The following is a 17,479-nucleotide window of genomic DNA, read 5'->3' as shown; positions in this document are numbered from 1 at the left end:
ATCCCCAGAGCTCAGTAGACAGCTGCGAGCTTCGTGAAGGCAGCATGTCAGACCTCCTAAACGCTCGTGTCTCAGGCGAGATCGTGTCGCTGGTGCTGATGAGGTATCAAGGACGCGACTGGCACGGACACATTCGGATCGAAAAGGAAATGCCCGAGTTCCTGGCCATATGTCTCACCTGCGACTCGGACATAAACATGACGGTGGACATTAACGTCCATGTGACGAGGACGGCGAGCCGCCTGCTGCTGTCGCTCTTCTGTCCGTACTGGATCATCAACAAAACGTCTCGAGTGCTGCAGTACAAAGCCGAGGACGTATCCGTCAAGCACCCGGCCGACTACAGAGACATCATCCTGTTCTCCTTCAAGAAGAAAAACCTGTTCAGCAAGTGCAAGGTGAGAAACACCTGGACACACATGTCCAGCCTTTCTTCTTTAGACTTTTTCACAATGCGCGTTCACAATCCGAGCCTGTATGCTTTTATAAGCTTCCAGGTACGTTTTTTATTCCTGTATATTTAGATCTGGTCAGACCTCTATTTTCTGACCACTGCTTCCTTTTTAACTCTTTTTTTTTTTTTTTTTTTTAAACGATAAAAACAAAGCCAGACATTTTCTGTAATTTTTCTTTGTAATTTTATTTTTGTAAAATTATTTTTATTATATTTATTATTATTATATTATATTATATTATTATTAAATTATATTTATTATAATTTTTTTCTTTGTAAAATTTCTTTGTAATTTTCTGTTTTATTTATTGCACATTGATATTTTGTATCAGCTCCAGCTTTGCGTCTCCACCAGTTCCTGGTCTGACGGGTTCTCTCTGGACACAGTGGGAAGTTATGGCTGCGTTCGCTGTCCCGCCAACCACATGGACTTCTTGGTAACTTTTTTTCTCTTTTAATCAAACTGTTTAACCTGTTTTGTCTTTCTGAGGATTAGACCAGGCTTGCTGTGGAGCTTTTGAATGTGTCACATTCTTCTCCTGGGTTGATTCAAATGATCATCCGCTGTGAGCTGATCTTGTCTCTGTGTGCAGGTGGGTGTTAGTATTCAGATGAGCAGTTTTAAACTAACCAGGATCGTCACCATGAGTCCTTTCTACACTCTGGTCAACAAGTCGTCTTATGAACTAGAAGTGGGAGAAGTCAGCAGCCAAACCAAGTGGCACTACATCTCTTCCACTGAGGTGAATCAATTTCTAGTTTTAGAACAGACAGGCTGTAGGGACCTGTCTTCCTTATTGTCACTACCAAACTCCTTATGTTATTATAATTCTTATAATTCGATTGTTGTGGCGCAGTGTCTCCCTCTGTGGCCGGAGAATGGCTCGGGAAAGTTGTGTGTCCGTGTCGTCGGGTCTGAATCCACCTCCCAATCCTTCTTCTTCAATAAACAGGACAACGGCACCCTGCTAAAAGTGGAAATGGTTAGTGTCCATTACACCAGACACATCGGACGAACTCTCACAGTTTAGTACATTTTGGAGATTTTTAAATGCGTGTATGTTTTCAGTGCGGTGGGATCATCGTGGACGTCAACCTCTCCGATCACTCCACAGTCATCAGCTTCAGTGATTATTATGAAGGAGCAGCTCCTGCCCTGCTGGTTAACCACACGCCCTGGGCTACCATCAGATATAAACAGAGGTCAGAGGTCAACACACTACTACATATATGTTATTTTATAGCCTATCAGAGTTTAAAAGCTGTAACTTTTTCATCTGACACGGTACACTCTGTCTTAACTTCTGCATTCTTGGAGGTGCTCCAGGTTTTTGGCCACAAAAAAAGCTCTTAAAGGCTTTTTTTTGCCTGTTTTCTGTGTTTCTGGTTGTCACTCCATGTCAGTTCCCTGATTTCAAGCTGAATAAATTTGTATTTCAGTTAATTTTCTCTTTGTGAAACACCTTGGTGGAAACCCAGCTATTTGCCATTTCTTTTCAGCGCCTCATCCATCTTTCATGAGTTGAAACCCAGCGAGACTCGACGGTTTGCGTGGGACGACCCAACAGGAGTCCGCATGCTTCGTTGGGAATGCCGGGATCATTCAGGAGAGCTGGATCTGCTGAAGGTCAGACTCTTTTTGTAAGAAAACACTGTTGTGTGTCATGGTGAGACAATTCTGGAGGTCGAGCTTTGTTTAGTTGCTATTGAGGTTTGATGAAACGCATATCAAAGGATTTCCCACAGAAAAGGGTTGGGCAGAGACTCTCTTATTAATTAACAGTGGAAGAACCAGATATTACTGGGAAACTATGCCTTTGTGTCTTTGTAACAGCTGAACCTCATCCTCTGAAAAATAATTTTTCAGGTTTGTTGTGACTGAAGAAATCTAAAGTAACAAACCTGAAAATGTCAAGGACCAAAAACGGAACCCTGAGGAACACCCAAAAAACATTTATTTCAGCCACTGCTGTTGTACTGACAAAAATGATCAATCACGCTATATAAAAGATTGGTGTAGATTTATGATCTAAACAATGAGTTTGTATTTTCTAATTAGTTTATTTCATTTTAGCTTTTTGTTTTTAATTCAGTGTAGTTTAGTTTATTTTCAGAGTTTCTCGTTCCAGTTTAGTTTTTATTGTTTGAAAATGTTTAGTTGTAGTTTCATTTTTATTAGTTTCAGTGTAGTCTTTTTTTTTTGTTTTGTTTTGTTTTGTTTGTTGTTGTTGTTGTTGTTGTTGTTGTTGTTGTTATGATTGTTTGGAGAACACACGTCAGAGCCAAGACAGACATCCAGAATCTCAATACATCAATCCTTCATCAGGCAAATACATTTTTTGCCAGACAACTAAAAACATAATAGAAGCTCAAACTAGGAAAAAAATAATATTTTTATTTTAATTTGCCAAGTTCGCAAAATCATTTCTTGGTTTTAATTTTTTTTAAAGTCTAGTTTTTAATTAAATTTTATGTAACCAAAATGTTTTTTCACATCTAGATTTTGTTTTTCGTTTACATTTAGTTGCTTTTACAACCTTAATTATTAATTAATTATTACCTTGATTTTTTTTGGCCATCAGGAGGCAACCACTCTCTACAAGACATCTGATTGTAGAGAAGTCTGGGGAACTGAGGCTTCTTATACTGATGTAGATCCCCTCTGTACATATATTCCTGATGACTTTTAGCGTCTCCGTTGCTATTTTCACATCCTATTGAATATCTTTAGTTGTGGTACTATTACAGTCAAACTGGAGGATATAGCAATAACAATATGCTCCTCGTGTTTGCTTCCCACAAACCTCATGAAACCCAGAATACAAACATCAGTTTCTTTACAGTCTGTCTGTGTTCGTTTAGGATGATTTTGGTCAGTTTTCCTACGACAGCCAGTCTCAGATCCACTGGGCTTCCTTCCTGGACGGACGCCAGCGGGTGCTGATATTTACTGAGGACGTTGGAGTGGTGACAAAGGCTCGTCAGGCTGAGGAGCTTGAACAGTCCGATCAGGAAGTAAAAGTTTTGTTGCAAAACCTGGGATTGTCGCTGATCAACAACAGCAAGCGGCAGGAGATCGCGTACATCGGCATCACCAGGTAAACACTATCACATTACCACAGCAGTTTACAGCAAAGCAAGGTCACATTTCCAGGCTTCTTCTACAGTGTGAGATTAGTTATTTGCTTTCTTGACTAACACGTGTTTACTATCAAATCAGTCTCTGTGTTCTCATAAAGAAGAGATTGTAAATGGACTCTTCTTTCTTAAAATGGGCTAGATGAGTGCATCTCATTTAAGTCCGGATGAGCAAAATGCAACAAAGAAATGCAGAAAAAAATCTTTTACTTGTTTTGGTTTTATTCACAATGTAACAGCTGCAAGTTTCCTGCTATTTATCCAGATCTGGGTGACAGAGAAAGCATGCCCAGACCTCCCTCTCCACAGCCTCCTCCAGCTGTTCTGAGGGGATAATGAAGCGTTACTGAGGCTTAGAGAGACGTAATAACTCCAGCGTGTCCCGGGTCTGTCCCAGGGTCACCTCCCAGCTGGATATGCCTGGACACACCTCACCTTGGAGGCATCCAGGAGGCCTGCTAGTCAGCTGCTTGAACCACCTCCAGCGGACTAAAGTAGCACTGTTGGAGAAGAAATAGCTACTTTTAGCATCTCCTAAATAACTGAGCTCCTCGCCCATTGGGAGGAAGCTGATTTGCTGCCTGTTCTCGTGAGCTTCTGTTTTCTGTGACCAGTTACAGCTTATGAACAAAGGTGAGAGCAGGAATAACAAGCAGGACTAGCCAGGATATTTTTATCTACACTTTTAGGTTCAGCTCTCTTTTTACCGCTGCACCTTAGAGCTGTTTATATAGGGTTTAAATTATTTGCAGATGTTAAGCGGTGGATTGCTCCCTCTGGACTGGGATAGCTGTTGACCCAAACACGGGAGTTCAGATATCTTTACAATCCTGGTAATAGGTGACAGGAAAGTGGAGCGTGAGATTTACAGATGGAGAAGGCCAGTAATGTGTCCATTGTACTGGACTGTTGTGGTGAAAAGAGAACTTCTTTACCAGTCGATATACATTCAACCCTCACCTGTGGTCAGGAGGTCTGGGTAGTGACCAAAAGAAGAAGGTTACAGATATGAGTGGCTGAAATGAGCTTCTCACATAGAGAGGCTGCACTTTAGAGGAGCTCTGGTCTTCACACATCTGTTTGTGCAGACCAGCTCCCACTGGAGATGATCATACCCACTGAATCTTGCTTCCTAGCTCACCGCTTGGAGCAACAACAACACATAACCACAAGCGTGTTACAGCGTTGCATGTGTGTTTGTGTCACAGCTCAGGTGTCGTTTGGGAAATGAAGCCGAAGAATCGCTGGAAGCCGTTCAATAACAAGAACATCAGCCTGCTGGAGAAAGCCTACCAGAGTCAGCTGAGTGGGAAGTCCGCCGGCGGCTGGATCAGACTGGAGAACCTGGAGGTGAGAGGTCAACGTGCATCTGAGACACGCCCACCCCCCAAAAAATACACACAATTTAAATTTCAATCGTCCACTGAGCTGAGAGAGAAGCTGTGATGTCACTGGCTCTCAGGTGAACCTCAGTGGGGCCACCATGATGATGCGTCAGCCGTTTTCCTGCCAAGTGAGGAGGAACTTCCTGTCTGGGATCCAAGTGGAGTTCAAGCAGTCGGAGCATCAGCGCAGCTTGAGAGCTCAGCTGCACTGGCTGCAGGTAAACACTCACACACCACGATGGATACACACCTGCACAGAAATACACACTGTTGTATGACTGGCATCATTCTGTGTCCAGGTGGACAATCAGCTTCCAGGTGCCATCTTCCCCATCGTCTTCAATCCAGTTCTTCCTCCAAAGTCCATCGCTCTGGACACAGGTGGAGTCTTTTTATTAACTTCTTCAAACCGTTGATCTGACCGTTCTCACGGCGAGACGAGTGTCTTTAACTCTGCTCTCTGTCTCCACAGAGCCAAAGCCCTTCATTGACGTGTCCATCATCACCAGGTTCAACCAGCACAGCAACGTCATGCAGTTCAAGTGAGTAAGAACCAGTTCACCTAAAGACCTGCAGGGTGTTTAACCCTTTAAAACCGGTCAGAGCAGCACGCTCTGTTTTGCATAACTATTTTTAAATCCTGGTAGCTCTGCAACCACATAAGCTAGCGCAAAAAAATTTTTTGCATATGAAACCGGAGGAGTTGTACTTACATCTTATGCCATCAGCTTGTCCTCGGTCACAGTTTCCTTCCACATATAGTTTTGCAAAAACTGCATAAAAAGCACTTGCAGCAACAAAAACATAATATTCCAGAAACACGCTTTGCCGATCCGATCAGCTGTTCGTAACACTTCCTACGTTGGAATAGACGTCAGCGTGAACTATCGCATGTCCGCCATGACCTGCCCGAAACCGGAAGTGACGTCATTTTTGCGGAAATGTAGTTTTTTACCATCACGGCCGGTTGAGCTTATACTGGTGTTTTTAAAAGTTATCTTTGACTTTATGACTTTCTGTGTCATTTCTGGGATGCTTAGGACTCATATTGCACTGCTGGAAATAGTTTATTTTGATGCATATGCTGCTTTTTTGCAAATTTGCATCATAATATTTATTTTCGTTTTTCCTGCAGTGTATAAAAAATGGTGTATTTCAAAAATAAAACTATGAAGACACTCAAAATAAATTTCCTGTGGTGGGAAACTATTTTGTGCAACTTTTTTGTATTTACAGTTTTGAGGGATAAGCCTCTTAAATTTCTCTAACTAGAAATATATGTTAAAAAAAAAAAGATTTTCAATTTTTTTTTGTAGTTTATTGCACTTTTTTGCAATTTATGTAATTACTATGCACTTAATGCAGACATATTATTAAAATTTGGGCTGTAATGGTTGTATTGATGTATAGCAACTTGAAATGCTCCCAAAAATGGCTCCACAGCATGTAAAAATATAATATAAGCTCTGGCGGACTTGGTTCTATGGTAGGTCTTAAAGGGAACCACAACCCTGCTGAAGTCCAAATCCTTCGTGTGGGGAAAAAGCCACACTTACTTGTTTTTGAGAGGTAAGCACAGAGATGGGATTAAGGAAAAGATTTTCAGCTTGTCTTGAGCTTGTCTGTGTTCTCCAGGTATTTCATGGCTTTGGTCCAGGAGATGGCAGTAAAGATCGATCAGGGTTTCCTGGGAGCCATTTTGGCTCTGTTCACTCCTGCTGCAGACCCCCGGGCCGACAGCGAGAAGGTAGAGCTGCTTCTAACATGTGAAAAGTGCCAACATGAACCACACACAGAGGGTTCATGCGTTTGAGGTGTGTCTGTGTTTCAGTCTGGGCTGATAGAGCAAGATCTGCAGGGCCTGCAGGCCGAGCTGATGGAGGCGTCGCGGACTGACGCATCTGGTCTCAGCTACTTCGAATACTTCCACATCTCACCCATCAAGGTGAAGACGCACAGTCTGAGCTCTCCTTTTCACTTGTATTTAAAAACAGGTTAAATCGTTAAGTCAACCAGATGAATGTTTGGATGCAAAATAAGCCCAGTGTCGTCACTGGGTCAAGGTTGTGTTTCCATCTTGGTGTTCGTGTGTTTGTTTCAGCTCCATCTCAGTCTGTCTCTGGGCTCCAGCGGTGATGACTTGGTTGAGGAGACGGAAGCCATTCAGTCTCTGAACCTGCTGCTGAAAAGCATCGGCGCCACGCTGACCGACGTCGACGACATCATCTTCAAGTGAGACATTAGAGAGATGCGCTGAGGGCCGTAAAGTAGCTGTTTGCTGAGTCTGTCACAGTAAAACTTTCTGTGTTTGACATTCGTCATGTTTGTGTCCCACAGACTGGCCTTCTTCGAGGTGAAGCACCAGTTTTACAGTAAGGAGAAGCTGACGTGGGTGGCGGCTCGACACTATACTGAACAGGTAAAGTTACAACCTCCATGTGTGCCATGCTTTCTTCAGGTCGCAATTTATCTACAAGCAAAACAAAGGTGTAATTACCGTATTTCCCGGACTACAAAGCGCACCTGAATATTAGCCGCACAAGCTAAAATCAGGGGAAAATCCTGTTTTGTACATACATTAGCTGCACCTGACTAAAAGCCGCAGGTGTTTCAATGTTGACTTATCATATGTAAGAGAATATGCACAAAGCGAATTGTCAGGAAAGAGATGGCTGTTTGGAGACACACCCCTTTTATTAATATTTTGAAAAACAAGTTATGGGAACATATTTGCATAACTTTTTAGGTATATGTACAAGTAGCGGTAAATACAAGTACCAAACATGTACTGTGCTTCATAAATGAGTAACAAATGTAGTACATAACAATAACCTACAGCACACCAGAAAAATGGATTCGGCCTACCTTTTAGGCTCAGGTGCAGTGACACGGCTTTAACAAGAAGAAAAGTCAGTCATTCACCACCATCTTTCTCTTCTTCCTGCGCACTAAAACCACCAAAGTCCTCTTCTCCAGTGTCGGATACGAACAGGCTCAGGATGGCTTCGTCATCCACTCTCAGCTTCTCTCCTTCGTTGTCACTTTCAAAACCAAACAAATCCTCGTTGTCAGTGTCAGAGTAGCGCTACTTTGAAGTTTGTTTTTCGCGCTACTTTGTACGGCACTACGTTGCCTGGCGGATGGACATGTGACCAACATACCACTCTTGAACCCCGATCCTTTCGCCAGGCAACGTAGTGCCGTACAACAGCGGAACAAACAAAACAAATCCTCTTACGATATCACAAAAATCATGGAAAATCCTTAGAAAAGCCGCACCTGACTAAAAGCCGCAGGGTTCAAAGCTTGTGCAAAAAGTAGCGGCTTATAGCCCGACAATTACAGTAAATGGAGATAAGCCAATCAGATCTGAAGAAGTAACAACTGATGATGATGATAAACATTTAACAAATTTGATCATGTGGACATTAGTATTAAACAGCGTCTCTGCAGAAGCAAAAGGTGGATAATCTGTGTTTTTACCCCTCAGCTGTAAAAGGTTGACGGGCATCTAACGAATCACAAATGCGATAACTTGAGAACGAAGCAACGTAGGATTTTCAAATTGTATCTACAACGAGGCTGGGGGGTACCATTGGTCGTATTTTAAAATCTCAAGAAAGAAAACCTGGTGTCTTTCTCTGCCTGCAGTTCCTGAAGCAGATGTATGTTCTGGTTCTGGGTCTGGACGTGCTGGGAAATCCATTTGGGCTGATCCGAGGTCTGTCTGAGGGGGTGGAGGCCTTCTTCTACGAGCCCTTCCAGGTAACTCATCCTGAACTACACGACGACGTAATCGACTTTTTTCTGATAGTTACCAGGAAACAGTCTGATGTCAGTCTTATCTTTGGATCATGAGCTGAGAAACTGACAGGCAAGAGAATGCAGATGAAATAAAAGTGGTTTGTGTTTGTCAGGGAGCCGTTCAGGGTCCAGAGGAGTTTGCTGAAGGTTTTGTGATCGGTGTCCGCAGCCTGTTGGGCCACACAGTCGGTAAGAAAGCCAGCGGCATGATGGATGCGCAGTGACTGATTTAATGCCAACCAGGAAAGATGATGACCACTGCGATCAGTATTATTAGCGAGCTGATTCCTCCTGCAGGTGGCGCCGCAGGCATGGTTTCCAAGATCACGGGATCGGTTGGTAAAGGTCTGGCAGCCATCACTATGGATAAAGAGTACCAACAGAAGCGACGTGAGGAGATGAACCGACCACCCAAAGACTTTGGGGAAAGTCTGGCTAAAGGAGGAAAAGGACTGCTGAAGGTACAGAGAGTTCAGAGGTTTGTGTGTCCTGATGTGAGCCTGTTGCAGTTCAATAACAGTTCTTGTTTCTGCAGGGAGTCGTGGGCGGAGTAACCGGCATCGTCACCAAACCTGTGGAGGGTACATGCTCCTCTGCCGTGAAACCCACACTGCTGCTGCAAACACTCAGTTTGGGGGTGAAGGGAAAAGAAGAGAGCAGAGAGACTTTGATTGATGGAGACAAAATGTTACCAAGAATGTTGAACATAGTGATGTTTACTAGTTACATTTTGACCATATTCACCTGTAGTGTCTCCATCTGAAGGAAAACAGAAAAGTTCTTTGTAGCAGAGTGCAGTACTGTGAGTGATGATGAAATTTAACACCCAGACTAACCTGAATTAGATTAGATCCCCTTTCTGTCAGAGAAATGCAAGAAAACCCAGAGGAGCTGCAGAGGATCAGAGCAGTTACTCTGTCTTTCTCTGTAGGAGCGAAGAAGGAGGGAGCAGCAGGTTTCTTTAAGGGGATCGGTAAAGGTCTGGTGGGGGTGGTTGCTCGGCCGACAGGCGGCATCGTGGACATGGCCAGCAGCACCTTCCAGGGCATCCAGAGGTATTTGCTTCGAGCTTTCGTCCGTGTCCAGTTTTTATTTTCACTCTTCAGTCTGTCAGTGACTCTGTTTATTCGTACTTTGTCTCCAGTATTTTGCAGACTGAAGAACTTCCTGTGTTTTCTGTGTGCTTCTTAATGTGTTGTTTGTCTGCTCACTAATTTCTGCTTTTGTTTTCTGTCTCGTGTCGTTGTTGCCGGGAGTTTTGTTCATTGGTTTCTTGCTGTTTTGGTGTGTGAGTATTTCACATGAAGCATGTTAAAGCCGAACTCTTTAATCGCTGCCTGAGAGCTGAACTGTAGATACAGAGGTTCAGGACTAGTTTTCCGCTTTTTAAATGTTTGGGTAGCATTCATTGTTGCACCAGATAAAACCTGATCAGACCTGATGAAGCAGTAGTGAGGGGGTCGAGCTTTAACCTGCGGCACTTTGACGTTTGCATGTTGACTGTTGCGGCAGATGGACGGTAAGTCGCTGCATCGTGTCAAGAGTTTAAACTGATTCATGCTCATCATGTCATCCACCATCAGTCTGCCTCTGCTGCCCCTTCCCCTTTCTTAAACCCACCAGCTTGTGGCAGCATTGTGATTCAGAAAGCCACACCCCCGAGGAGAGTCACAGGTCCTGCTTGTAAAGAGATCCGAAGTGCTTCATGCATTTACATCGTGAAAATTGAAAACATTTGTCTGCTTGGTCCTCGCAGTTTCCCTTCCGTTGTTTCCCACACTTAGACTTTACCTTAGCAGGTCACCCTGTGTCAACAACCAACCAGTGTGGCGACTCTTTTTAGCATTTGTTCTGTCTTCGTCATGAAGACATTTTCATTTCCCAGGTTTGAATCCACTGTCTGGGCTGTCTGCATGGGTTCTCCTCCAGTCGTGCAGACATGCAGTTAGTGGGCTTAGGGTGATTCTAAATTGCCGACCTCCCTGTGGATTTGGCTGTCCACCATTGCGGATCGCCACTGGCAACACGATAATGGATTTAGAGTTAATCGACAGGATGAGAGGCAGCTGATCAGTTATTTATTTGTCACTCAGAAAATATGTGTAAATAAATTTATTGATTCATTAAGAGGTCGTGTGGACAAACCCATCTCTGCTAATCTATGGGAAACACCGTGTTCACGTCCCGCTGACGTTTCTGCAGGTATATAACCGAGGACAGATGAGTTTCTGTATTAGGGCTGCCACAAACGATTATTTTGATAGTCGACTAGTCACCGATTATTTTTGCGATTAGTCGACTAATCAGATCATCATCCATTGGATGTAAAACATACAGCTTATTGCACCAGCAGCATCTGCTCTTATATAACTATCATTAGCTTACAGCTTTAAGTGTTTAAGGTATGTGCTAACTAAAAATAAAGACAAGATGATAGTTTGTTAAATTTTAATGAAATTTGCAGATTGTTTCGGTGAAGTTTAATAAACTCCTTGCTATCTAAAATATAACAGGACACCGGAGTATATTCTCCAGCATCTCACACTTCTGATAATCAGCTGTCTGCTTGATGTTTATTCAGCTGTGTAAAAACTATAACTTTAATCTCAGCCAAACCGATTTACTCAGGAACAAATAAAATACTAAAAAAGCCAAACAATAACATTTATAAGTTATCTAAGTGACTTATATATGTTTAACCTGAGTAGCGAAAGACGGCGGTGGGTTTGAAAACGATCTGCCGGGAGTCCGGTGTTCTCACGGCTCTAGTTAGCCTAGCCCCCGGCTAGCTATCGAGCTAGTGGGTAACAGACGTCTCCGAAAACGTTGGAGCGCTTTTGAAAATATGCGGTGTCTTGATAAACTGAGCAGATATTTGAGGTTTACACAGCTACATTCTCGCCTGAAAATATGTTAAACGTTTATTTTGTGACCCAGAAAGAATAATAAGAGTAATATTAAAACTAACTAGCTGCCGCCATTGTTGGAAACTGAGCTGGGCTGCGCTATGAATTCTGGGACACAGCTTCTTCTTCTTCGGGGTTTAACGGCAGCTGGCATCCTTGTACATGCAGTGCTGCCATCTTCTGTTTCAGTCCGTTATTACACTCTTAAATCCTGCTACTTATTCCTGCGTCTTTTGTGATCTTACAAAGCTTCAAACGACGCGACTATTAAATCAGTCGTCGACGATTTTGATAGTCGACGTAATCGTGACTAGTCGACTAATCGTGGCAGCCCTATTCTGTATACACTTACCTTAATCTCACCACTGAATACTTTAATGTCTCTGATCTGCAGTAATCTCTGTTGTCCCACCTACCAGTGAATCTCAAAGCATCACCTGGTCTCTCCTCAGGGATTGGCTGACTGAATGGTCACATGGTTCTTCCAGCCTGAGTTTGGCACCTTGGTTCATACTGACTGTGTAAAGAAACACTAACAGCCACGGTGTTGGTTTGTTTGAGGTGACGCTCGCACTAAAAACAGCTTTGAGCTGCATCAAAGAGAAAACTGCACTGCAAAGTTCCAAGTACTGCTAAATATTTTTAAATACGAGTTGATTATTTCCATCTACTTAGTACATTCTGAACATGTTAGGCGATGGTTCAGATTTAAAATATATGTGGAAGTAATTGTAGATACTAGGAAGCAGGTGACAAATAATAATATCAAGTGTCTCATGAAGGTTCTGGGCCAGCGCTCTACCGGAGGGATGCAAATCATTCTTACTAAAGACATTCCCCTATTTGGATATCAACATCTGTCTTCTATATGCTCTTCTATCAGGACAGAGATATTTGGGATAAAGGTAGAACAACTCTGTGTACATCAGCAGTGACCTTTGCATTTTGTCTTTAACTAGTCTTTTGTCCACACATTTAAGTAGAAAGAAATACTTTGAAATGCCCAAAACATTTCCCAAGAACCTTATCAACCTTCATCCTCCTCCCCCTCCTCCGTATGGAGGACACATCTGTCCTGTGACACGTCAGTCGGTTCATGATAACCTGTTGAATGTTACCGTTTCACGCTGTCACTGTAGAGGTCACCAAAGGTGAGATATCGCACCTGACGGAAGCTTCTCGCAGCATCGTGCGCATTAGAAATGAACCTGCTTCACTCTGAATGTGCTTCAGGGTTGAGCTGCAACCTCGTTTCCAAAAAGGTTAGAAATATGACGTTAAAGGAAAACATTTAAAATCTATATTTGACTGAAAATGGATCAAGAAGAGAACACTGAGTGTAATCAGTGGTACAAAATGACAGATAGATGCAGTAGTTTCTCCAATTTAGAGAAAAAGTACTTCTTAAAGAATGAATTTAACAACATTAGAAGATCCACAGAATCCATAATTCTCTGTTCATAAACAGCCACTGGAAATATACACACAGGAGGCTCTGCTGAATAAGTGAAATGAGTCTGTGGCAGGTTTCAAACTGACCTGGTGAGCATCAGACGATGGTGAGGTCTCTGCCCGTGCAGCAGCTCTTGGAACAATCTGGAAACAAGCCCTAGCTTTATTAATAGTGACATAATTCGTCACTATGGCGGCAGAGTTAACATTAAACGCGTCCATTTAGCTTTCAAGAACTGAGAAAAATGTTTGTTTCAATATTTGATCTCTTACCTTTAAGATATTTTCAGTTAAATACAGACTTTAAATGGTTTGCAAATGTTTTTCTGTACATTTTGCACAGTGCACCAACATTTTTGGAAACAGGGTTGTAGCAGATCCAACTCTCAGGGCTCACTTTTGTAGAAACGACTAGTCAGCATGCTGACTGACGATGCTTCAACTTCAGTTCCACATATGAAGTTATTAAGCTTCAGCAGGAAAGCACAGAAATGAGTCTGTTTCTGTAGCACTAGAAAAAATTTTCAAGTGCGTCTCTGTTTTCCCGCGTGTGTTGTGATTTCAGGGCGGCCGAGGCGACAGAGGAAGTGACCAAGCTACGGCCGGTGCGTCTGATCAGGGAGGATGGGATCATCAGGCCGTATGACCTGACCGAGTCGCAGGGATTCGACCTTTTCCAGGTTCGATCGCTTTGACCGTTTTGCTCCATAACCCGATGTTGCTTGCTGAGAGGAAGCAGGCGTGGTCGTCTGCTGTTAAAAACAAAAACAGTTCTGGCCCGAAACCAATCAGCAGATAAAAATCCAAAACAGCAGCTCTGAACACACACTCCGGATATTTATGAATTAAAAACAAGCTGAGCCAAAACACACATTCACACTGTGAACACAAGATATGAGAAATCAGATGTCAGCTGCTGGAAAACACAGCAGAAAAACTTTATTCTGGAGCTGCTAATATATTTTCACAAAAGCTGAAATGAAAAATTGTGCATCATCAGGCAGGGTGCAGCACTTTGCGTCTGTGCTTCTAATCCATGTTTTTCTTTCTTTTTTGTTTTTCTTCTTGTGTCGGTGCCACATGCAGCCTGAGGAGGAATAATCGTGTTCGTTTGGGCGGATCAACTTATCATTCAAGTGCTTTGAAAGACTATAATCCTGTCTATGACTAATAAAATGTTTATGGTTCAATTCCTCATCCTATAATATCCTATAATAGTCTATATTATTGTTATATCCACATTGATTCTGGATATTGAGATGATTCAGGTTTCTATGCATGCCAAAACTAATCTCTCTTCTCATACCTCAAACATTTCTACACTCAGCTCTCAGTTTATTACTTTTTCTACACAAAACATTTCTGCTTTTAGTTTTTTATTTCTGTTTATAAACGACAGTTTTTAAATGACCCTTTTTTGTTTATAGCCATTTATTACATATTGTTTATTCAGACAAGACGAGCAGGCGGTGAAATTATTTTGCTATGAAGCTGAGATACATGTCCGTGTAGAGCTTACCGATATTTTTGTATCGTTCTGTAGCGTCGGCTTTAAATTCATTCTGAACTTGTATATAAATACTTGCTGTTTAATATTTGTGTCTTTGTGATGATGTACTCTTTGTACGACTCAGTCTGCATGACCTCCGCTGTGTCTGCGCTAACGTCACCTCTGAGTGTTTGTCGGCTGAGAGCGTGTCGCTGTCTGTAAGATCTGTGTTTAATAAAAATTCTTTACTCACACCTTTCTTTTTCCAAATGCAGGGCTTGGTGGGAGGGGGCGGGGCTTTACTGTCAGCATGTGGTTAGAAGAGTAACGACTCACTAACATGTGCTTGCACAGAATCACGCTATCGCACACTCTGGCTCCGATCCTTCTTTTGAAGTAGGTCAGATTTCTCTCAGAGGGCGTGTTTGGTTTGCGTATACGTCTTTTAGTGTGCTTGGCAACATGTTAGCATCCTCGGCAATATAGAAGTGCGTATAGCTCCTCTGATACGTCCGCAGTTTCCTCTCTTTTCTTCTGGTGGTGGGTTTGCTTCACTAGTTAATTAGTTATGGTTTGTTCCACAAAACCCCTCACTTTTCGCGCTTTTTAACATTTCTGCTGTTAATCGAAGCATGCGGTGTCATGCTTTCAGAATTTCCTCCATCTGGCATCTGCACAAAAAGTTTCTCCAAGGAGAACGGTGTTTTTAAAGGATGATATAGTTGGGCTGCAAGTGTTTCAGAAAGATGCTCTACTTCTCACCTCATATAAGTCTGAATAAAAGCTTTCCTGTGAGATTAAGGTCTCGTTTGTTGGTTTCAGGATGTCCTTAATGCAAGATTATGTTCCTTTTATGAAAAAGCAGGATATATTTTAGGACAGGTCTATCTTTGATTTGGTTAATCTTTTTTTTTTTCTGAGACAGATCCTTCCCGTCGCTATGAAGTCCTGTCGCAAATAAAAATAGATGCCAGCAACAAAAACGCCAAACCTGAACCTTCAGGATCTCCAAAACAATCAAACATGGCAGCTTGCTTCCTCCTTTTATATATAGCCGATTCTTGAAGGTTTCATACTGTTAAATGTCTTTGTTTCAACTAGAAGTCATCCAGCAACGAGCTACACTGCATGGTAAAATCCACCTCTTGGTGCATCAGTGTGGACCCTGTATGGTTTTACTGAACGACGGGGTCGCCTTAGGTTCATGTATAATGTTCAGATTCAAACCGCAGGTGGTTGGTAAATAAAACCTGGGAGTTTGTTTGTGTTTCCAGCGATCAGAGATCAAACAGCTGGAGGGTGAAGTGTTCAGAGATCACTGTCAGTATCCTGGACACAGAAAGACCAACATCATCGTCACCAACAGGTAAAAGCTGTTGTTGTTTTATTGTGTTTTTTCATTGCTGGTTGTCAGCATGTGTCGTTGCTTACGGTGTCGTCGTTGTTTTTGTGCAGGAGGGTTTTGTGTGTTAAGGAGATAGAATTTGTGGGTCATTTCAACAAAGAGTGGGAATGTTTGTATGAGAACTTCTGTCGACCGCCGGCTGTGGTGGGAAGTGAGCTGAAGATTTACAGCAAGGTACCAAAATAAACCTCTGGATAAAACTCGAATTCATCGGCCACATTTGTCTGTTGTTTAATCAGGAAGATAAAAATTTAAGATCAGGTGTGAGGTCACATCCTGTAACCGTGTTACTTTTCAATGTCTTGTGTCACAGGAGCAGCAGAAGCTGTCGTTTTCGAAGAGAGACGGTCAAGAGTTGGTGAGGAGCGTGCAGCTCAACGACCCTAACACTGCTCAGGTACTGTGTGCGTGTGTGTGTGTGTGTGTGCGTGTGTCTGTGTGGGTCTGTGAGGCTGCAGCACATTCTGACTTCAGTATGGACACCAAAGCTGATAGCAGCTTCCTGCTCAACTTCGTTTACAGTAGCATGTGGAGGACTACAAAGCAAGAGTAACGGCAAAGTGTGCTGTGTCAAGTTTAAAGTCAGCGTAACCATGGTAACTCATGCTGAATACATGACCTGGTTGGGACGAGGTTCTATTCAGAGTCCACTTCCTGTTGTTCTTTTGTCTCAGCTGTTTTAAGTGCATTGCAGACTGTTTGCTGGAGGAACATGTTTCACATTGGTCACCTGCAGAGCTGTAAAACCAGCAGATTTATCTGCGACAGCACGTTGTTAGTGAAATGTATCCATTTGAAGATTCTAATGTGCTGTTAAGTCTCTTTCACACTGTTTAACATGCAGCTCTTAGAACACAACACACACATAATACCTGCTAAATCAGTCAATTTAGGCTACGTTCACACTGCAGGCGAAAGCGCATCAAATCCGATTTTTTTTGACCCTATGCGACCCATATCCGATCATGCTGTGACAGTGTGAACGGCACAAATCCGATATTTTCAAATCCGATCTGGGTCACTTTCATATGTGGTACTGAATCCGATACATATCTGATGTTTCAGAAAGCGACTGCTGTTTGATGGTCATGTCGCATTAAATCCGTCTTTTACGTCACCGACACAAGACAGACACCAATTATCAGCGCCGGAGAAGACATCGCGAACGCTTCCTGTCCATCCAGTGTAGATGTCAGTGAAACTGTTGGGAAGACAACGTTGGAGAAACGTGAACATTTTATTTGTACTGTATAATCTGCAGATTCTGACAGAAATCTGCAACTATCCTTTGAAGCAGCGCTCCTCTAAAACAGCAATAAGGATAATTATTAGGTTATTTACATTATTATGTAAATAACAAAATAACTTAAAGCAAAAATTGGGAAACGTAAAGTCTGAAGTCTTTATATTAACGGCCATCAGTCAAACAATACTGTTGCTCTGGGT

At 42.5% G+C, this 17,479-nt stretch overlaps 1 protein-coding gene across 9 annotated transcripts in view; it reads left to right on the top strand.

Moving 5' to 3' along the window:
- The window catches only part of vps13c (vacuolar protein sorting 13 homolog C), a 68,246-nt gene that overhangs the window by 46,083 nt on the left and 4,684 nt on the right, over positions 1–17,479 (top strand). For 8 of the 9 annotated variants that reach the window (XM_085182901.1, XM_085183120.1, XM_085182975.1 and 5 more), the window contains 24 exons: positions 9–398; positions 787–891; positions 1,048–1,197; positions 1,312–1,437; positions 1,524–1,657; positions 1,955–2,081; positions 3,317–3,552; positions 4,801–4,942; positions 5,055–5,195; positions 5,277–5,358; positions 5,450–5,519; positions 6,613–6,724; positions 6,809–6,922; positions 7,079–7,209; positions 7,315–7,396; positions 8,629–8,742; positions 8,895–8,970; positions 9,079–9,242; positions 9,317–9,362; positions 9,713–9,836; positions 13,705–13,819; positions 15,903–15,994; positions 16,084–16,207; positions 16,347–16,430. In XM_085182901.1, the coding sequence (XP_085039027.1) occupies positions 9–398; positions 787–891; positions 1,048–1,197; positions 1,312–1,437; positions 1,524–1,657; positions 1,955–2,081; positions 3,317–3,552; positions 4,801–4,942; positions 5,055–5,195; positions 5,277–5,358; positions 5,450–5,519; positions 6,613–6,724; positions 6,809–6,922; positions 7,079–7,209; positions 7,315–7,396; positions 8,629–8,742; positions 8,895–8,970; positions 9,079–9,242; positions 9,317–9,362; positions 9,713–9,836; positions 13,705–13,819; positions 15,903–15,994; positions 16,084–16,207; positions 16,347–16,430 (3,081 nt within the window). Of the gene's footprint in view, positions 1–8; positions 399–786; positions 892–1,047; positions 1,198–1,311; positions 1,438–1,523; positions 1,658–1,954; positions 2,082–3,316; positions 3,553–4,800; positions 4,943–5,054; positions 5,196–5,276; positions 5,359–5,449; positions 5,520–6,612; positions 6,725–6,808; positions 6,923–7,078; positions 7,210–7,314; positions 7,397–8,628; positions 8,743–8,894; positions 8,971–9,078; positions 9,243–9,316; positions 9,363–9,712; positions 9,837–13,704; positions 13,820–14,225; positions 15,455–15,902; positions 15,995–16,083; positions 16,208–16,346; positions 16,431–17,479 lie in introns of those variants that run through there. The other variant, XM_085183277.1, reaches the window with a different exon arrangement.

Source organism: Neolamprologus multifasciatus, chromosome 1, assembly GCF_963576455.1.
Source record: "Neolamprologus multifasciatus chromosome 1, fNeoMul1.2, whole genome shotgun sequence".
NCBI classification, from domain to species: domain Eukaryota; kingdom Metazoa; phylum Chordata; class Actinopteri; order Cichliformes; family Cichlidae; genus Neolamprologus; species Neolamprologus multifasciatus.
The sequence above is the reverse complement of the archived record's forward strand: the minus strand, read 5'-3'. Positions and strand labels throughout refer to the sequence as shown.